Source organism: Dioscorea cayenensis, chromosome 15 (assembly GCF_009730915.1).
Source record: "Dioscorea cayenensis subsp. rotundata cultivar TDr96_F1 chromosome 15, TDr96_F1_v2_PseudoChromosome.rev07_lg8_w22 25.fasta, whole genome shotgun sequence".
NCBI lineage: Eukaryota > Viridiplantae > Streptophyta > Magnoliopsida > Dioscoreales > Dioscoreaceae > Dioscorea > Dioscorea cayenensis.
The window spans coordinates 3981751-4000879 of NC_052485.1; the positions used below are offsets into that span (position 1 = coordinate 3981751).

The 19129-nt window shown below is 36.9% G+C and overlaps 2 protein-coding genes across 2 annotated transcripts; one reads left to right on the forward strand and one right to left on the reverse strand.

Annotated features, from left to right (window-relative positions):
• Positions 1-219: 219 nt before the first annotated feature.
• On the reverse strand, positions 220-3914 carry LOC120277846 (pre-mRNA-splicing factor 18-like). Its single transcript, XM_039284681.1, has 2 exons — positions 3072-3914; positions 220-950 (listed from the first exon to the last, which is right to left on the reverse strand). The coding sequence occupies exons 1-2, from the start codon at positions 3879-3881 to the stop codon at positions 543-545; spliced, it is 1218 nt and encodes a 405-aa protein (XP_039140615.1). The 5' UTR covers positions 3882-3914; the 3' UTR covers positions 220-542.
• Positions 3915-16506: 12592 nt separating this feature from the next.
• LOC120277863 (sugar transport protein 8-like) lies at positions 16507-18583 on the forward strand. Its single transcript, XM_039284709.1, has 4 exons — positions 16507-16645; positions 16834-17153; positions 17302-17928; positions 18040-18583. Exons 1-4 carry the CDS (start codon positions 16507-16509, stop codon positions 18493-18495), a joined length of 1542 nt encoding a protein of 513 aa, XP_039140643.1. The 3' UTR covers positions 18496-18583.
• The last annotated feature ends 546 nt before the right edge of the window (positions 18584-19129 follow it).

Here is a 19129-nt window from a genome sequence, read left to right on the forward strand (position 1 = left end):
ATTTTGATAATAAAAATAATATTAAAACATTAGTACCTGTCATATAAATGTCTTTTTGTCCATTTCAGATCCAAATAGATCAGGGTAGGGTTGGAATGTGCACACATACAAACCTGTCAATGGGAAGTAACAATTTGTGAAGCAGCATACAATATGTGATGGAAAGTAACAATGCCCATGTTTTCATCCACCATTGGAAGTCACTCAAATTCTTTCATCTACAAAAAAAAACTCCCTCTTTTATTGCTTTGAAACCCATCGATCATAAATGTTCCTGTCAGCCAACACACTGCATGTTCAGTTTCTAATGATAGATTTACATAGTCATAAGGCATTGGAGAAGATCCAACTTCCAGTTTTGGAATTTGAGCAAAATTAATTGTATGGATATCATCAATCACAACACCGACAATGTGATTTTTGAGTACAATCCTTGATTGCTCGAAGCAGAGAAAATTAGGCCTTCAAAAAAACAACAGACCCGACAAAAATGTACATTTCCTAATCTTGGTGGACAATCAAAATGCATCCCATAGGTAGCATTACTCCCTTGCTGCAGGAATTATGCGGAGCTCTTCCTCAGATGTAGGTTTCTCAATCATCCTTTCCTCAGATAGGAGAGAATGAAGGTCACTTCCGTTCGCCAAACTATTGAATTCCACTGACTTGGAAGGATCTGCTGGGTATCGACGCTGGCAGAACGTCATTAGACTCTTCAGTGACTGCAGGTACTTGCGAGTTGTCTCATCGTTCAAGATATGAGCAACACTGTTTGTGTAAATCTTCTCACGAGCTGAACGCTCGTGAATGCCAACCATAGTAACACCAATAGGCCAAGGTGCATTGCCAATGGCCAACTTGATGTACTGATCCATAGCAGCCAAATAATCTCGTTTCATGCAACACTTAACCACTACCATCAATGCTTGACGGATATCATCTTGAAGAACCTGCAAGATTATCATACGTCAGGATTATCAATGGATATATTTGATATATTTGATCAACATATCCATAAGGGTTGATCCAGACAATTGCAATTTTGTGTATAGCTTGCTAGTATCACAAATAATAGGGCATACCGGATAACAAAGAACCAAGTGCATTAGGAAAAGGATCACTTCAATTAATTAACAGCAAACAGGAAAAACCACCGCAGCGGAAAGACTCAATCTCATTTACCCTTTTTCATTATCATTTTTATGTAAGATGTCATAATGGACAAAAATATACTGTAACATGATAATTCATAATGGAAGAATTGCACAAACTGTGAATCACCTTATAATAGTTATGTGCCCCACTCTGTCAATGAAAAATTGAACCTTTAGGTGAATATTTCGCACAATAAGATTCTTAAGTTGACGTCTGCTAACTAACCCAATCTTCTCTTCTCTCTATAAAGCTCCATAGCAGAAAACATCTTCAATCTAAAAGGAAAAGCCTAATGCCACATAGTATTTCACAGAGAAAATAACCACTTTCTATGTTAGTCAGTTCACTTTTGGCAAACATAGAAGAGAAACGCAGACATGCAGGATTTCAGTCTTATAATGAATCAATTTCACATAATTTTGATTAAAATCCTTCATAAGTTTCTCAAGGAAAAACTAATTTATCATGCTTTCTTAAATCATCTCATCAAAATATTTCTCATTGGCAAATACCTTAGTCCTATTTCAAGGGAAATGAGCAATTGTTGTCAAGCATCCATGGTCTATCGGGCTAACATCACAGCTAGAATCAGAACTTTTACTAGAATACCACCAAAAACAACACACCTAACTTCAACATGGCCACTTGGTTAGGCCATGCTCTAATTGAAAAATACACTGTTTTAAAACATGAAATGACCCGGCCAATTCGTCAACCGAACCCTGCAAGGCCCCTGATATAAAACCAGGTTGAACTTAAAACTCAAATTTGACCCAGCTGACCAAGCCGAGTACCTGTTGAACCAGCCAACCTAGAGCTAAGCCAGCTAGGCCTGTCGAGATTACTGCTTCAATTTTTTTTTTTTTTTGGCATTATTTTGGATCATTCGACTATTATGACATATTTGTTGTAAGTTATTTAAAATATTAAGTTAGTATTTATAAATTGTAACTAAGACTATTTGTTTGTTATACTTATGTATTATTGTATTTCAAAGTTTTAGCAATTTATAGTACATCTTATAATATTTATATACAACTAAAATTATAAAAAATTTATTATTCATGACTGGGTCAACCCGGCTCAACCCAAGAGCCTCTCCCAGTTCAAGTTTCAAAACATTGAAAAAAAAAGAATAGCTAAGAACTAATTGCACAATTTGCCAATCAAATTCAACAGTAAAATAATTTATCCAGCACCTTATCATTACAATTCTTTGTCTTCTTCATTAACCAATTATAAGCCTCAAAAACACACTCTTAATCGCATGAACACCAAATATGGCCAATCAAATTCAACGCTTCAATCTTTATTTCGCATTGACTGGGGGAAATCCCTCGACTTCCGTAGTTACTCAGAGAAATCCCTTGACTTCAACACAATGATAGCGAGCCACACAAATAACCTCCACATAATTTCAGATATCAAAACTATCAGGTTAGATCCAATTCACTCTCCAAACTTTTTTTCTTGGTACAACAATCAATCTGATATCAACTCTCTATGCTATTCAACAAATTTTAGGCTCGAGTCCAATTGAGTTTGTAACCCTCAGCATCCTAGGTCCAAATTCACATAGATGGAGACACCAATGCCATGAATACAACCTACCCATGACAATTAATCTGACATCAATCCTCCATTATATTCAACCAACCTAACGCTCAAGGGCAACTGAGTTTTGTAACCAAAATTACAATAAAACCAAATAGACATACACAGAGATGGAGTCAGGGAGATGCCTCTGGCACATCCTACCCACGAAGAAACATTAAAACATACAACAGACATCTAGGGTTTGACTGCAAGTGCTAAATTATGCAATAGAATCACAGAATATTTGTAAATAAGTGCTCAAAGTAATGTAAGACAATGAAAAAAGTAAAGCAGTGTATATGTTGGGGAAAAAAGCTCACCTTTTTCCTGCAAAACTTGAACAAAGGATTGAGGTACCGTGCGCACTGCATGAAGGTAGCAATCATCTGCTTGCCCTTTGCCGTCTGCTTATCGGCCCCCGGCATCTCGTCCAACTCCTGGTTCCACTCATTCAACAGCCTCTTGAAGAAAACAAGAATCTTATCCTCATCGCACAGCTCCTCAAAATTTGCCTTCATCCTCTTGATATCCTTATCAGCATCCATTCCCGACGATCCCCCATCGTCGCTGACATCCTTATCCCCATCGTCATCGCCCCCATCGAACTCAATCCCATCGCCATCGTCCCGCTTGTCCTTCGCCCGATCATGGAGTAACGATCCAGCCTTCTGGCGCTTCCGGAGCTCGTAGACGTCACCGAGGAAGTCATTGGTCTGGCCCTCGGTCATATCGCTATCAGCATCGAAAACCCCCGATTTAAGGGTGAGCTTGAGGCGATCGAGCCGGGCATCATCGTCCTCGCCGAAAAGGGTGATGGGCTGCTTCAGAAATCGAAGGCGGGGGAGGACGAGGTCATCGATGCGCTGCTCATCGGATTGGGGCTCGGAGGTCTTCTTGGAGGAGGCGGCAGCGAGGGCAGGGGGTAAAGAAGAGGATGAGGGGGAGGACGACGAGGAGGTAGGGTTAGAAGTGGAGGAGGGGAGAGGACGTAATCGGACTGGAGGACGGCGGTGCGTTTGCAGACGCAGCATTCGCATCCCCTTCTCGGAGCGCGTGACGAGCTTCCTGTTCCCGAGGTCAACGGCAAGTCTCCGGCGCTTACACGGGAACTCTTGCCGACAGAGATCCATTAATGGTGGTGATGGTGATCTAGGGTTTCAGTCGAGAGCAAGAACGAGAAGGGAATTATATATATATATATATATATCTAGAGAGAAATAGAGAGAGGTTGGCACGTCAAGAGCACGTGATTGTTTTTAAAAAAAGGTGGATAAATCATTGATTGTTTTTCAACAAAATTATTTTGTTTGTTGTTTGGAATTTATTTTTGTTACATATTAGAAAGATTATGTTTATACAGTTTTTTTTATTCCTGTTCCGAGTAAGAATAAAAGAAAAAAAAGGATGAGTAATAAAATAAATTCTTTTTTGAGAGGGAGTAAAAAATGTAGAAAGGGTATTAAAAAAAAATGATAATGATCCGGAAATTCAAAATTTATTCTGGATATTAAAAAAATTAAACAAAAGAATAATTTTGAAAAAAAATTAAATTCTTAAAAAGAAAAACGCTAATCTCCCAATATTTTTTTTTAAAAACTCAGATAAATAAAAAAATATATATATTCTTATGATTAGGATTAAAAAAAAAAAGGGAGAGATCAGATTTTAATTTTTATAAAACTGAGAGTATTAAAAACAATCGAATTTATTATTAAAAAATAGTAAATAAGTAAATCCGTAAAATAAATAAATCCGAAAATAAAAATCATTCGTGCTAAAAAAAATTAATTAAAAAAATCGATAATGATAAAAATGAATGGATAATGATGTTTTAAAAAAAATTTAAAAAAATTACAAACGAAAGATCCTGGATTTCCAAAAAAAAACGGCGAATCAAAAAAATACAATAACAAGAAAAAAATATCAAATAAAAACCGGGGAGGAGAAAAAAAGCAATCACTGGGAGAAAAAAATTAAAAAGCGAGAGAGACCCAAAATAAAAATAAAAGGAAAGAAAGAGAGACCGGAGACTAGAATGAGGAAAAAAGACATAAATTTGGCAAAAAAAAATCGAGGCAAAGAGAACGAGCAGATGATTGACTAGTGCTGAGATCGAAATGAAATAGTAAAAGCTCTGCAAATTTAATAAAAAAAAAAGTATGAACTCCTAAAGGTTGAATTTATAGCATGGTGCATGTAAGGAAAAAAACGTATTTACATAATTGAAAAATCTTCAAATGTTTTTAGATGCATGATAAATTAGTGTCATTAGCGTGATGGGCCTCACACGTATAAGGTTTTTTAAATACCATTCAATTCAAGTGATGATTTTTTTCTTTTTTCTTTATTTCTTTTGAAAATGTAGCTTCAACTAAAACTCAACAAAGTACAACTCTCTCCATGGAAAGAGAAAAAACAACCTGATAAAATCCACTATGACTAGATAAAAAAGAGGATAAAGGGGCTTCCTCAACACCCCTTATCCGGTCGTGCGCCTCCTCGGCCATGGGAGCTTCGCTGCGCTCCATAGAGCATGAATAATCTGTATGGACACTTTGTAAAGGCCTTGTTGGGCATTCTACTGCCAACATTTGAGTGTCTTTTTCAACTCCCATCTCAATTTGCCCAAGAATCAGTCCAACCCCTACAAGCCCATCTAAAACTTCGTGGCTTACTAATTCGGCCCACTTGACGGCCCACTTCACATAACATCACAGTCTCACCACCAGCCTAAAAATAAAAGCCACCACTTTCTTCATTTGTACCGGTGCCAATATTTTGCCCAATATCTAAAGCCAACGGATGCAAAACCACCTCTCTCCTATGTGACCTTCCCCCATTTGAATGCATGCCCTTTAGAGATTAGAGATAGCAATTCATACCCTATCAGACGGGTATACCCATACCCGGTCAAAGAGGCTATCTTTTTGACCGGGTACAGGTAAGGGTATTAACCGTTAGTTTTTGAGCGGTTATGGGTCAGGTAAGGATATGCCCATACTCTACTCGTACCCTTACCCGTAACCATACACGTTGAAGAGGGTACGGGTTTTATACCCTTACCCATACCCTCATATATATATATATATATATATATTTCTTTTATTAATCTAAACATTTACCCACAATTCACCCCATATCTATTTTCATGATGCTGATTAATATGAAAATAATACTTTAAATATATTATTTTGAATTTTATTCAGTTTTTATATTTGTATTTGAGAAAACATAATATTATCCAAATTGAATTTTGTATTTATATTAAGAATTATAATTAAATTAAAAAATTTGAACACTATAAAACAAATATAAAAACTAATGTAATAATAATTTACTAGTGTTATGCCTGAGCTATGCAAGGAAAAGATAAACATATGCTAAAAATAATATTCTCATCGACATAATTGTCATGATTTTGATAATAATGTTTGAAACTTAACCAAGTATATTGGTACTCAAACTTTTAATTTAATTTGGTAATTTGAACAACAGATAAGCGGGTACCGTTCGGGTATACATATACCCTACGCGTTGGGGGTAAGAGTATGATTTTTTTTTTACCCTGTAGGGTACGGGTATGGGTTTTGATATACCCTACCCATTGCCATCCCTAAAGCCCTTCTCCAATCAACCAGAAACCTCATCCGATGTCCCAACCTCGACCACTATGTGCTCACCACCTGTCTCCCCAATGACGAATTCCACACTTCTCGGACGAGCCACCCATCATTCGACAAGTCGACTTCTCGAGCCGCTCACTCGTGATTTTCTCTACACTCTGATCGAGCCTCTCCTCGACCACCCGATCCTCCCCGAGCTCCGCATGCACCAGCGGTCCCTCGTGTCGATGCTCGTGAGCATGGTTGTGCCTCCACACCACCGACGTGTGAATAAGGCTCCACCACTACCGGGATCTGTGTAGAATAGACATTTTTTCAAAACTAACCCTCGCACCGGCGCCAATGAGCGCGGCTGCACTTCCTCACCACAGGCGTGAGAGCAAGGCTCCACCATTGCCGGGGTCTGCTCCAAATAAACATTTTTCCCATCAGTCCCGCTTGACGGCGCCTATGTCCATGAGCACGGCTGCGCCTCCAAACTAGGGTCGCATGCTCCAGAACCTGCGTCTTCATTCTCTCAGCTAGATCGCTGTCTACTCAAACACGGTCAGTAAATCACCCTGAGATCCCCCCTCCCTTCGTGTTCTTCTGATGCGTGACGCCCTCCTTCAGAGGAGCACAACATCACCTCATTCGGAGGCTTCTTCCTCTTCTTCATTGACATGGTTGACCGTTAAGGTTCCCGCTGGCCTAATTGCATCGTTAGCTTCCTTTTCACCACACATGGGATCTCATGAGTAAAATGACGCACTACTTGTCAGTCGTTACAGCTCTTTGGAACCTCACCACTATCTTACGTACGCAGCATCGGAGAGTAAAGACCAACCGGCAGATACTTCGATTACCCATCAGAGGTGAACACAAGACGCGTCCCAAGCCATGGAGAAGGCGAGGATGAGTGTGAGCCACGCTTTGTGGTGGTGTCGGTCTGCCTCTTTGTGTCTAGATTTGCATGGTCATGGGGCCCTCTTGGTTGGTTGATAGCAAGTGAAACATTCACACTAGAAACAAGAACATCAGGTTACGCGTTTGCTATGAGTTCAAGCATGCTCTTCACATTCCTCATTGCATAAGTATTTTTGTCAATGTTGTGCCAGGTGAAGCCTGGTACCTTCTTCTTCTTCACGGCGTGGATCATCATCATGGCATTGTTCGAATACTTCATGCTGCCAGAGAGCAATGGCATTCTAATGAAGGAGATAACTCACACAACTTGGAAAAATCATTGGTATTCGAAGAGGTTCATGGTTGAAGATGAATGTGAGCTTTCCAAGATGGAGAAAGGCATTTCACCCTAAAGATTATAAACTTTCGGGACGGTTTGGTACGTAGTAATAATATATTAACACGGTAATGAGATTTCCGTGGTAATGAGGTCGTGAATGTTATATGCCCAGGAATGTTGTGGTAATGTGAGAATACCATGTTTGGTTGAGAATTTATATTACTGGTAATTATTTATTATCATGTTTGGTTAGTCATGGTAATCACCTCAGTAATATGCCAAATATACCAAAATACCCCTACATATAAAATTTTGAAAAATATAATTTAAAGTATTTAGATAAATAAATAATTAAATTATAATGTTAAAAATTATTATTATTTTGAAAAATAAAATACCTTTGTATTTTCCAAAATACCCGTACATATAAAATTTTGAAAAATATAATTTAAAGTATTTAGATAAATAAATAGTTAAATTATAATATTTTAAATTATTTTTTTTCAATTTTTTAAAATACCTTTGTATTTACAAAAATACCCCTACATATAAACTTTTGACAAATATAATTTCAAATATTTAGATAAATTAATATTTAAATTATAATATGAAAATTATTTTTTTGCACAGCATTTAAAAATACCTTTGTATTTACCAAAATACCCCTATGTAAACAATTTTGAAAATTTTAATTTAAAATATTTAAATAAATAATTAATTAAATTATAATATCAAAAATATATTTTTGCACAATTTTTTTCAAAGACCTTTGTATTTACCAAAATACCCCTACATATAAAATTTTAAAAAACATAATTTGGAGTATTTATATAAATTAATAATTAAATTATAATATTAAAAATTATTTTTTTTGCACAACCTTCTAAAATACCTTTGTATTTACCAAAATACCCCCATATATAAAATTTTGAAAATTTTTATTTAAAGTATTTAGATAAATAAATAGTTAAATTGTAATATCAAAATATATTTTTGCACAATTTTTTCAAATACCTTTGTTTTTATGAAAATACCCCTACATATAAAATTTTGAAAAACATAATTTCAAGTATTTATATATTAAATTAAATAATAAATAATTTCGGTGCTGAGATCTACAAGAAATGAAATAGTAAAAGCTTGGCAAATTTAACAAAAACAAAAGTATGAACTCGTGAAGGTTGAATTTATAGCATGGTGCATGTAAGAAAAAAAAGGTATTTACACAATTGAAAAATCTTCAAATGTGTTGAGATAAATGATAAATTAGTGTCATTAGCATGATGGGCCTCACATGTATAACCAAAAGAGACTCAAAAAGAGGATAAAGGGGCTTCCTCAACGTCCCCTTATCCGGTCGTGTGCCTTCTAGGTCATGGGAGCTTCGCTACTCTCCATGGGCCTCACACGTTTAAGTTTTTTTAAATACCATTCAATTCAAGTGATGATTCTTTGCTATGTTCCAAGAGAGGGCCCTCCTTGATAATTTGTTGTAAAGATATGATGGCCGCACCAACAAATTCAGGATCGGGAAAAGCTTGGTAAGTTTCAGGCCCGAAGATGTGGCTCTCGTTCTTGGATTGCGTTGCGATGGAGACGTAATCGTATTTCAGAAGAAAAAGAAAGGACGCTCCGCTTTTGAAGATAGATATTTTTCAAAAACCTATGAGAGACACAGAGACTCCATTAAGAGAACACTTGAGCAGCTTGTTCAGCAGAGGGGTAAAGAAGAAAATTTTGTCAGACTCTTGATAGTGTACCTCAAGGGTACAATTCTCTTTCCAAATAAGTCTTGCTTGGTTCTGAATTGGATCGTTGACTATGTCAATAACTTACCTGGCATGGGACGATATGAATGGGCGCAAGTGATGCTTAAGTGGCTGATGGAGGACGTCCCACAAGCGAGATGCACCGGGAAGAAGACAAACACGGGGTACATCTGGTTTTACGAGTTGACCAATACTGGAAAGAATGTGTGATTTAGCAGGACCCCAAGGATGTTGTACTATGGTGAAAATAGTTACCGGAAGCAAGCGTCGATAGAAGCCATGTTGTCATCGCTTGAAGGATATGAGGTAATAAATCATGAGTCTCTGTTTAAATATCAAATGTTTCTATTTAAAAAATGTGATTTAGTTTTTAAACTAGCAGTTTTTGGTTTAAATATTTGGGAAATCGCTTAAAAACATAAGTAAATTGTTTAAATATTTGAGTTAACCGTTTAAAACCATTTGTTATTGATAAAATTGAATGTTTTCACTAACATTATGTTATTTAACTATGTTTGTTTCCTGAGCTGTTTGCAGCGAATGTGGATGAAGAAATCTTTGTTTGGGCCATCCGCCGGGGGGATGCTATTGCTCCCAAACCACTGGCTCAAAAGCAGGATGAGAGGTCATCCTCTTCAAGGCGCCCTCGACGCCGTTCACCTAATGACAGCCCAACCAGTGCATGATTTCCTTGGCGCCACAGGAGCCTCGCCCTACCCAACCCGGCCGAAACACCTCTCCCCCGATGGCAACATCCCCTCCTACCAAAACAGTCCCCCGACAGCTACGGCCCCGTTGGCGATGATGTCACCTCACGTCTGCTGTAGGCGTGCTAGGTACTAATGACCAAGTTCCCTCGGCTTGTTGCTCGGGTGGAGGCATTGGAAGAACGGGCACAATCGAATGCACCTTTCCTATAAACAAATAAAGCACTCAGCACAGACGCCACCTGGGAAAGCCCGGATGCAGCCGAGGTAGCCCCAGCAATTACCGACGATGTGAGTGGGATGACGTCGGATTTTGATGACGACGACGTCATTGGGATGGCCATTCGAAGAGGATAACGTTTGAAGAGAATCGTCAAAAGAAGAATTACAATAATGTCTCTCCCTCCACTAGCCGATGATGAGACAATAACAACACCACTTGCGGTTAATCGGCCGGCTACAACGGCAGCATCTGAGGAAATTGCTCCGGAAAAAGCTGCAGTTGTAGTTCATATGATAACCAAAGAGATCCCTAACTCTGTGGAACCAGCGAATGACAGTGCCGCGTCGAAGGTAGATACAATCTCTCAATAATAAGAACCAGCAAAGATTGTGTCTCCGGCTGATGCTATCATCATGCCCGCGATTGACAAGATCGTTGACAGCATTATTAACAAAATCCCTGTCGCGGTCAAATCGACGGATGACACCACCGCATCAAAGGGAGAAACTCTCCCACAACCGTCAACAACAGCACTTGGCGATGAACCGAAAGATGATGTTGATGAGGGGCAAGAAAATGTCAGCAAAAAACAACAACTGGTGCTGCTGATGAGGGGCAAGGAAACGCTAGAGAAAAAGCAATGACCGGTATTGCGGTTGACAATATGGTCCTCGCCAACCAACAATTTAAGGAAGTGCGGACGAACTTTCTATCGAAGAAGAAAAAATACCCCAGACAGGGGCGCCTCGACGTGTTCGAGCTGGAGTTATTAAAAATCTTCCTGAATTGCTGGATGGACTTGTAAGTATCAAGTATTTCCGTTATACTTTAAATATATATAATATCATTTAACTTTATGAGTTACCGTTTAACTTTGTTAGTTTCCATTTAAATATTTACGTTACCGTTTAAACTTATGAGTTACCACTTAAATTATTTTGTCTCCGTTTAAACCGTTTAACCACAGGACTGTCGTATGGAAGAATAACTATCTCAGCACCACACAAACAAGCCTATACACGATGCTGGAAGGGAAGAAAATGGTGACAAACGATGTAATGGACACGTTCGTTCACATAATCCAGAAATCTCTAACGAAAGTACCATATCCATATAGGAAGCGTGCCTCTATCACGCGACCATTGGTACTATTCATATCCACGCAGGAGGACACGAGTGAAACGACTCTCACTATGATGGGAGATGTCGTGCGTAACCTGCATGATGTTAACATAGTCATCCTGCCAATCATCATGAATGGCCACTTCCATTTGGTCGTTCTTGATAACGTCAAGCAAGAATATAAGCACCACACTTCTGCCGAAAGTGAGGAGTACCATAGAAATGCCCGAGAAATGGTAAGTGTTTTGATAACTAGAGTTTTATAAATAGTGCTCTCTTGGTCGGGATTCTAACATCAAATTTTAAATCTTGACAGCGGAGACTATTAACTATTGTGTGGATATGGACCTCCGTGAGTCGGTGACTCTAACGTACCCCCTTGTCCACGACACTGATACCCCAAGACAGAAACAAGGAAGTGTTGACTGTGTTGTCTATGTCATGCGGTTTATCGAACAGCTACTCGACGGTGAAAAGCTACGGCTACCGCAAGCGGACGTCCCTTACTTGCGCTTAATGTATGTTACCCGCATACTTAAGGAAGGGAGCGCAGCCGGCATCACTGAGAAAGGGGATTCATTGACCGAGGTGAAAAAACTTAATATATAATTATATAAAACAGACTTACCGTGTAAATAACATTGTATCTCATTTGAATATCATTCTTTTTGTTTAAATATCATTGTTACTTTTTAAATATCATTGCCTTTGTTTAAATATCGTTGTCTCTGTTTAAATTATAAGAATTTCTGTTTAACTTTTTATTTATTTACATTGACGTTTTTGTTTCTCAAAATGTTTAAGTAAAATGTTTAAGAGACAATGTCTCTGTTTAAATATCAAAAGTTGACACTCAAATAAGTTTTTTTTTAATATTTGTTTATTTACAATGCCTAGTTAACGACAGTTTCATTGAAAGATCTACGATTGTGACCAGACGTGTGGCAGTTGCTGCAACGTAACTCGCGGACCTCGGACACTTACGACTCGATCCTTTTTCGTATAGGACGCCCACATTGTCTTCTCGTCACAGGCGGTCGTAAACGCAATTAGCAATTTTCGTCCTTAGGCTTCTCATTGTCGAGTATGGGGAAAATAGCTTCCTTATAAGCCAGTTTATAATTGTGGAAAATAGCTTCCTTATAAGCTAGTTTGTAATTGTCAATGGTGAAGTAGCCACTAATAAATCGATGAATATTGGTGTATATCTACATTATTGCAGTGCAAGCGTGTTTGTATGGGATACCATAAACTTGCCATCTCCGACATGAGCAAGTTCTATTTGCAAGATCTACAGAGTTGATGCACTGGTCAATCACTTCATAACGATCATCGATACAACGACCAACATGAAGATTTTGGCTTTCCGCAACAAGTATCTCTACCTTCGAATGTATATCCAGGCATAAGTAGGTCTCCCATTTATTTGCTTACTCATGGCGGTTGCTTAACATACGCATCAACTTGAACCTGTACAACGTAGAACACGAAAACTTAAACAAGGTTAAGCAAAGACATTGATATTTAAATAGAAACAAATATTTTTAAATAATAGGATATATAATTAAGCGAAGAGCTAAATAGTTAAATACAGACAATGATTTTTGCACAGTAAGGAAAAATTTTTAAAGGATAAAAACAATACTTAAGTGTTAAATAAAATCAACATTTGAATACCTTATGGAGTCGACCATTTTTGTCACCGGTAAATGCCGAGCTTCTTTGATACACACATTGAACGACTCTGCGACATTTGAATACATCTTGCCCCAGCATTCACCTCTGAATAGATAATTCGACCAATGTGACAAATCCAATTTATAAATCAACCACTGATAGGCTTCGGGGTGATGTGACCTGTAATTTATTAATGATATCATCGAATTCTTTAGCCTTGGATGCCCACGCAATACGAAAGTATATGGACCAACACTCCTCCCCCAAAGCCTTCCCAAGTCTGATATTGGCTTTTATAAAATTGGCCTCCAAGTGTTTAAGGCAGTATGTATGTGGGGAAGAAGGAAAGACCTATGCAAAAGCATTCACAAGACCCTTAGACCTGTTCGACACAAATGTAATTATCTCTTCATAGTCTTCTTCATCGTGTAAAGCATCACCTAACTTCGAAATGAACAACATCCAATTGGCGTCGGTATCATTGTTGACAATACCGAAGGCGATGTGGAAAAAACCATTGTCTCCATATTTTCCTGTGGCACCCAATAGAGTATCCCGATACTTTCCAAGGAGGTGTGTACCATCGAGAAATAGCAGTGCCCTACAAACCCTCTTCAATCCCACAATACACGCACTGCAAGATAAGAATGCACGCTTAAAATGCTCACCATTTCTTCCCACAATTGTAATGCTACCGGGGTTTGTAAGGATCACCCGGGCGTGTTTTTTTCACAACCAAGCCTGCCTGTATAGAATGTGGACAACATGTTCTTGAACATGTCCTTCTGAATGTCGATGGCCTTGTACAAGGGCCGATCATTGAGCTTCTAAATCACTCATGCGCTTACCCATTTTTTGGATGCTTTCGGATATGATATCGATCCAATTCCACCACCGCAAGTGTGTGACGGGTTCATTGTCTTGATTCTGAAAGTATTTTTATTATCTTCCTTTGGTGCATGAAGGCGCCATTGACAACCATTGGCAACGCATTCACAATCACCAGGTGTTTTTCGTTCTTTAGGGATTTAAAGTCAAAATTCTGTTTGATTACAGAATTTCAACGTGCATCTTTGAAATATTCAACGCCTTGAAAACATCCGATATCCAATGACAACACTTCAAATTGATCTAACAAGGAAGGAAAGCATGCCACACCGTCAGGGTCGCTAGGAGGTGGAAGGGAAACGCTCGCAGAATCTGAATTTTTGCCAATACTTTAGTTTAAACTAAAATGATCAATATTTTAAGTAGAAACATAAAATTTTTAAATGATAACTAGAAAATTTAAATGTTAAAATAAATATTTAAACAGAAACAGAATAATTTAAGCGGAGAAGACATTTTTTTAAATGAAAACTTGATATATTTAAACAGAAACTGGGATAATTAAACAATAATTAACTTCTACAACTAGATAAACATAAAAGAGAAGAAATCATTTTCAGTAGGATACGACAATGGCACATCATCTGCCTCAACAACAAGATCGACTATAGCGCGTTTGAAGATGGAGTACACATGACACATGCGCTGGAAGTCAACCTCATTTTCTATTGGACAAACTGTTTTATGTCCATCGGGCTGACACGGGAAACATCGAGACCCCTTCACTCACATATCTCAGCTAACACTGATTCCCAAGAAGTCAGCACCATGAACATTAGCACTCGTCCCTCCCCATTGTATCTAGCCATAGTAAAAAAAACTCTCCATAATAAACATGTATTTTTATAAATTGTTACTCCCTTCCGCAGAATGATCAAAGTGAAAGCAACGAAGAAATTCTCACCTTATCAGGAAATCAGCAGAACTCAAATAGAACAAACCAAGTGAGTTGAAGAAGAAGAAGATGTGATGAGCCTTTGTTTGACAAAAAGCAAGCAGGAAGGCAAAAGACAAATGCAAAATTGTATGCATAAAGGTTGGACATGATGCCATTGGACGGTTTTTTTCCTCACCATTTTCAAGGGCAAAAATGAAATTTCATAACATGGAACCAGTTGAAGTGAACTATAGGGGGTAAAAGTGAACTTAAACAATAACGGAAGGGTTGTCCACTATGTGCAAAAATTGGAGGGGCAATTTAGGAATATTTGAAATTTATGAGGGTAAACAATAATTTTTCTTTTTTTTTTTATTCTTGTTCCGAATAAGAATAAAAGATGAAAAAGAGAGCATAAGAAATAAAATATAAATCCTATTTTGAGAGGGAGTAAAAAAGAAGGAGAAAAAGGTACTAAAAAAATTCAAAAAACAAATGATAATGATCCGGAAATTCAAAATTTATTCTGGATATTTAAAAAAAACAAAAGAATAATTTTGAAAAAAAATTTAAATTCTTAAAAAGAAAAAACCTAGTCTCCCGATATTTTTTTTAAAAAAAATATATATTCTTATAGTTAGGATTAAAAAAGAGAGATTAGATTTTAATTTTTATTAAACAGAGAGTAATTTAAAAAATCGTTAATGATAAAAAAATAATTTAAAAAATTGATAGTGATTCCACACGTGGAGATACCCGTGGGAAGAAGGATTCCACACACGTAGATTTAAATAAATCGCCTATAAACCAGTTGAAGTGCTAATGACTATAAATATAATAATAATTTTAAATTACCTATGTGCACGTAGATTTAAACTTAAAATATTTAAATTAGCTCATGGACCACTTTTTTTTGTGGCACTAATGTTGATGGCTATAAATAGCAATTGCTGATTAAGTTTAAATAGACTATGCCTTCAAGTCTTTAGCGCCAAGTCAAAAAGATCAAATATGACCTTCTAATTATGATATTTTATATATATATATGGACAAACATCTTATTATGGGGGTATGTATATAAGGATACATGCGCGAATATTGTTCTTTTGTATAACAACTTTTATGACTAATTTTGAATTTTATGTAATTATACTAGTGTTTTAATTACTTGCTCTTTTTATCTTTTAAATTATGATTTTTTAATAGAATATAATAATATTGAAAAATAAATTTATTTATACCATTATTATATTTATACTCATAATAAACATATTTAAGAGAATATAAATGAAAAATTAATAAAATTTGTAAATTTGATATTTTAAAGGGATGTATATATATATATATATATATATAGACATATTTTAAAAAAAGAAAATTAGAAAGAATAATAAAATAATAATTTAAAATATGACTCTTTCCTAATTAAATTAGAAGTTCATCCTTACTAATTTCCAATATGAATCCTAATCAAAATTAGAAAGTCATCTCTCTAATCCGACTAGGAATAGGACTAATTAAACACTCTTCAACTCCTACACCAACTACAACTACAATTCATTGCCTTTATATATGCATCCATGCATGGTGTGTTGTACATTTCATCAGAAATGTTGGGATTAATTAGAAGCAAGTAAATTAAGGATGGGAGGCTTTGGGTTGTCGACGACGAGCACCGGCGGACATGTTGAGTTTGAAGGGAGGATCACATGGTATGTTGTGTTGTGTGGCATCATTGCTGCCACTGGAGGTCTCATGTTTGGATATGATATTGGAATTTCAGGTATATTATTAATATATGCGTGTTTGTCAATGTTTATATATATATATATATATATATATATATATGTGATTAATTCTAGTGTCTGTGATTTGGTTAATGAAAGCTTATAAGAGTTGGTTTGATAATTGATATTAATTAAATTATGATGTCATTGTGATTGATTTGGTTGTGCATATATATATGTACAGGGGGAGTGACATCAATGGATGATTTCTTGGAGAAATTCTTTCAGGGAGTGTATGTTAAAAAACATGAGGCCAAAGAGAGTAACTACTGCAAATTTAATAATCAGGGCCTTCAGCTTTTCACTTCATCACTGTATTTGGCAGCCATTATTGCCAGTTTCTTTGCTTCCAAGGCTTGCTCAAAGTATGGCAGGAAACGCACCATGCAAGCTGCTTCTCTTTTCTTTCTGGCTGGTGTTGCCTTGAATGCTGCAGCTGTTAGTCTCCCCATGCTCATCATCGGAAGAATTCTTCTCGGCTTCGGAGTAGGATTTGCCAACCAGGTCTGATCATTATTGTCTCTAATAATTAATTAATTAATTAATTTTCACTCTGTTTCTGTCTTATAGACAACTAGTTAATTTGTAGAATATATGATGTGTTTATGTTTTGTCTCTTAATTAATGAATATTGTTTATCAAAATTTTGCAGGCTGTTCCATTGTTTTTGTCAGAAATAGCACCGGTGAGAATCAGAGGAGCATTGAACATCCTTTTCCAGCTGCAAATAACAATTGGGATATTCATAGCAAACATTGTGAACTATTTCACATCCAAGTTACATCCATGGGGATGGAGGCTCTCTCTTGGTATTGCGGGAGTTCCGGCGCTCATCCTCTTCCTTGGCTCCATGCTCATCACGGAGACTCCAACAAGCCTCATTGAGCGAAATGAACATGAACAAGGCCGTCAAGTGCTCAAGAAAATCAGGGGAACAGACAATGTGAATGCCGAATTCGAAGAACTTGTTCATGCAAGTGAAATAGCACGACAAGTGAAACACCCTTTCAGAAATCTCATGAAGAGGAATAGCAGACCTCAACTCATCATTGCCATATTGATGCAAGTGTTCCAACAATTCACAGGAATTAATGCCATCATGTTCTATGCTCCTGTGCTCTTCCAAACAATGGGATTCAAAAACAACGCTTCATTGTTGTCAGCTGTGATTACTGGTCTTGTGAATGTTTTGTCCACCATTGTTTCTGTTGCTTGTGTGGACAAGGCTGGCAGGAGGGCGTTATTGCTTGAAGCTTGTGGTCAGATGCTCATTGCACAGGTGAGTAGCTAGTGTCTGCTTTGACTTGATATATCAATAATACTAATCTTTTGTGTTGTGTGTGTTTTGTTATTATATAAAGTTCTTCTTCTTCTTCTTCTTCTGTTGCAGACAATCATAGGAGGAATTCTGGCAGCGACGTTGCATGACAATAACACACTGGGAAAGGGAATGGCTGTTGGAGTGGTGTTGTTGGTCTGCCTGTTTGTGTCTGGATTTGCATGGTCATGGGGTCCTCTTGGTTGGTTGATACCAAGTGAAACATTCCCACTAGAAACAAGAACAGCTGGTTATGCATTTGCTGTGAGTTCAAACATGCTCTTCACATTCCTCATTGCACAAGCATTTCTATCAATGTTGTGCCAGATGAAGTCTGGTATCTTCTTCTTCTTCGCGGGGTGGATCATCATCATGGCGTTGTTCGTAAAATTCATGCTGCCAGAGACCAAAGGCATTCCAATGGAGGAGATGACTGAAAGAGTGTGGAAGAATCATTGGTATTGGAAGAGGTTCATGGTTGAAGATGAATGTGAGCTTTCCAAGATGGAGAAGGGCATTTCACCCTAATAATGATGATAAACTTATTAGTGTATTGTTTTTGTTCCCTTATTAATTTTTTTTTTTTTTCGGTTTTCTTTTCATAATGTATGTATGTATGTCCATAAGACTGGTTCTATTAAACAGTAGTTCATTCTCTTCGTTTAGTTCATGAGATTGTCAGTATAATGGCAATGGGAATTTAACTTTTTTGTTTTTGTTTTTGTTTTTTGAAAAATGAATAATTTTTATTTTTGTTCGGCTTTGATGTTCATCTTAATTAATTATGTTTTATGTATTTGTGTTCCAACCTACTACTCACTGCATTTATTTTTGTTCTCTTGTCTCTATCTGAATTATATTTTTTATGTTTTTTATATTACATATGGTTTATCTGTTTCGGGCAAAAAAAAATTATTTTTTGAAAGGAATATTTTATCTTTATAATTGAAACAAACTCAATTTAAGACATTAAAAATAATAGATTTCCTTTTGATAGTTTGGGCAGGCCTGAGAGACCAGATGGTGTCTTCTACCTTCTCAGCTTTTCTCTTTGTATTTTTATTTTCCTATTGTTCTTAGTTCTATTCCTCACTTCTGGTGAGAGAATTTATCTTTGTTTCATGTTGTTCTTTTTTTTTTTTAATAAAGTTGTGATTTATCC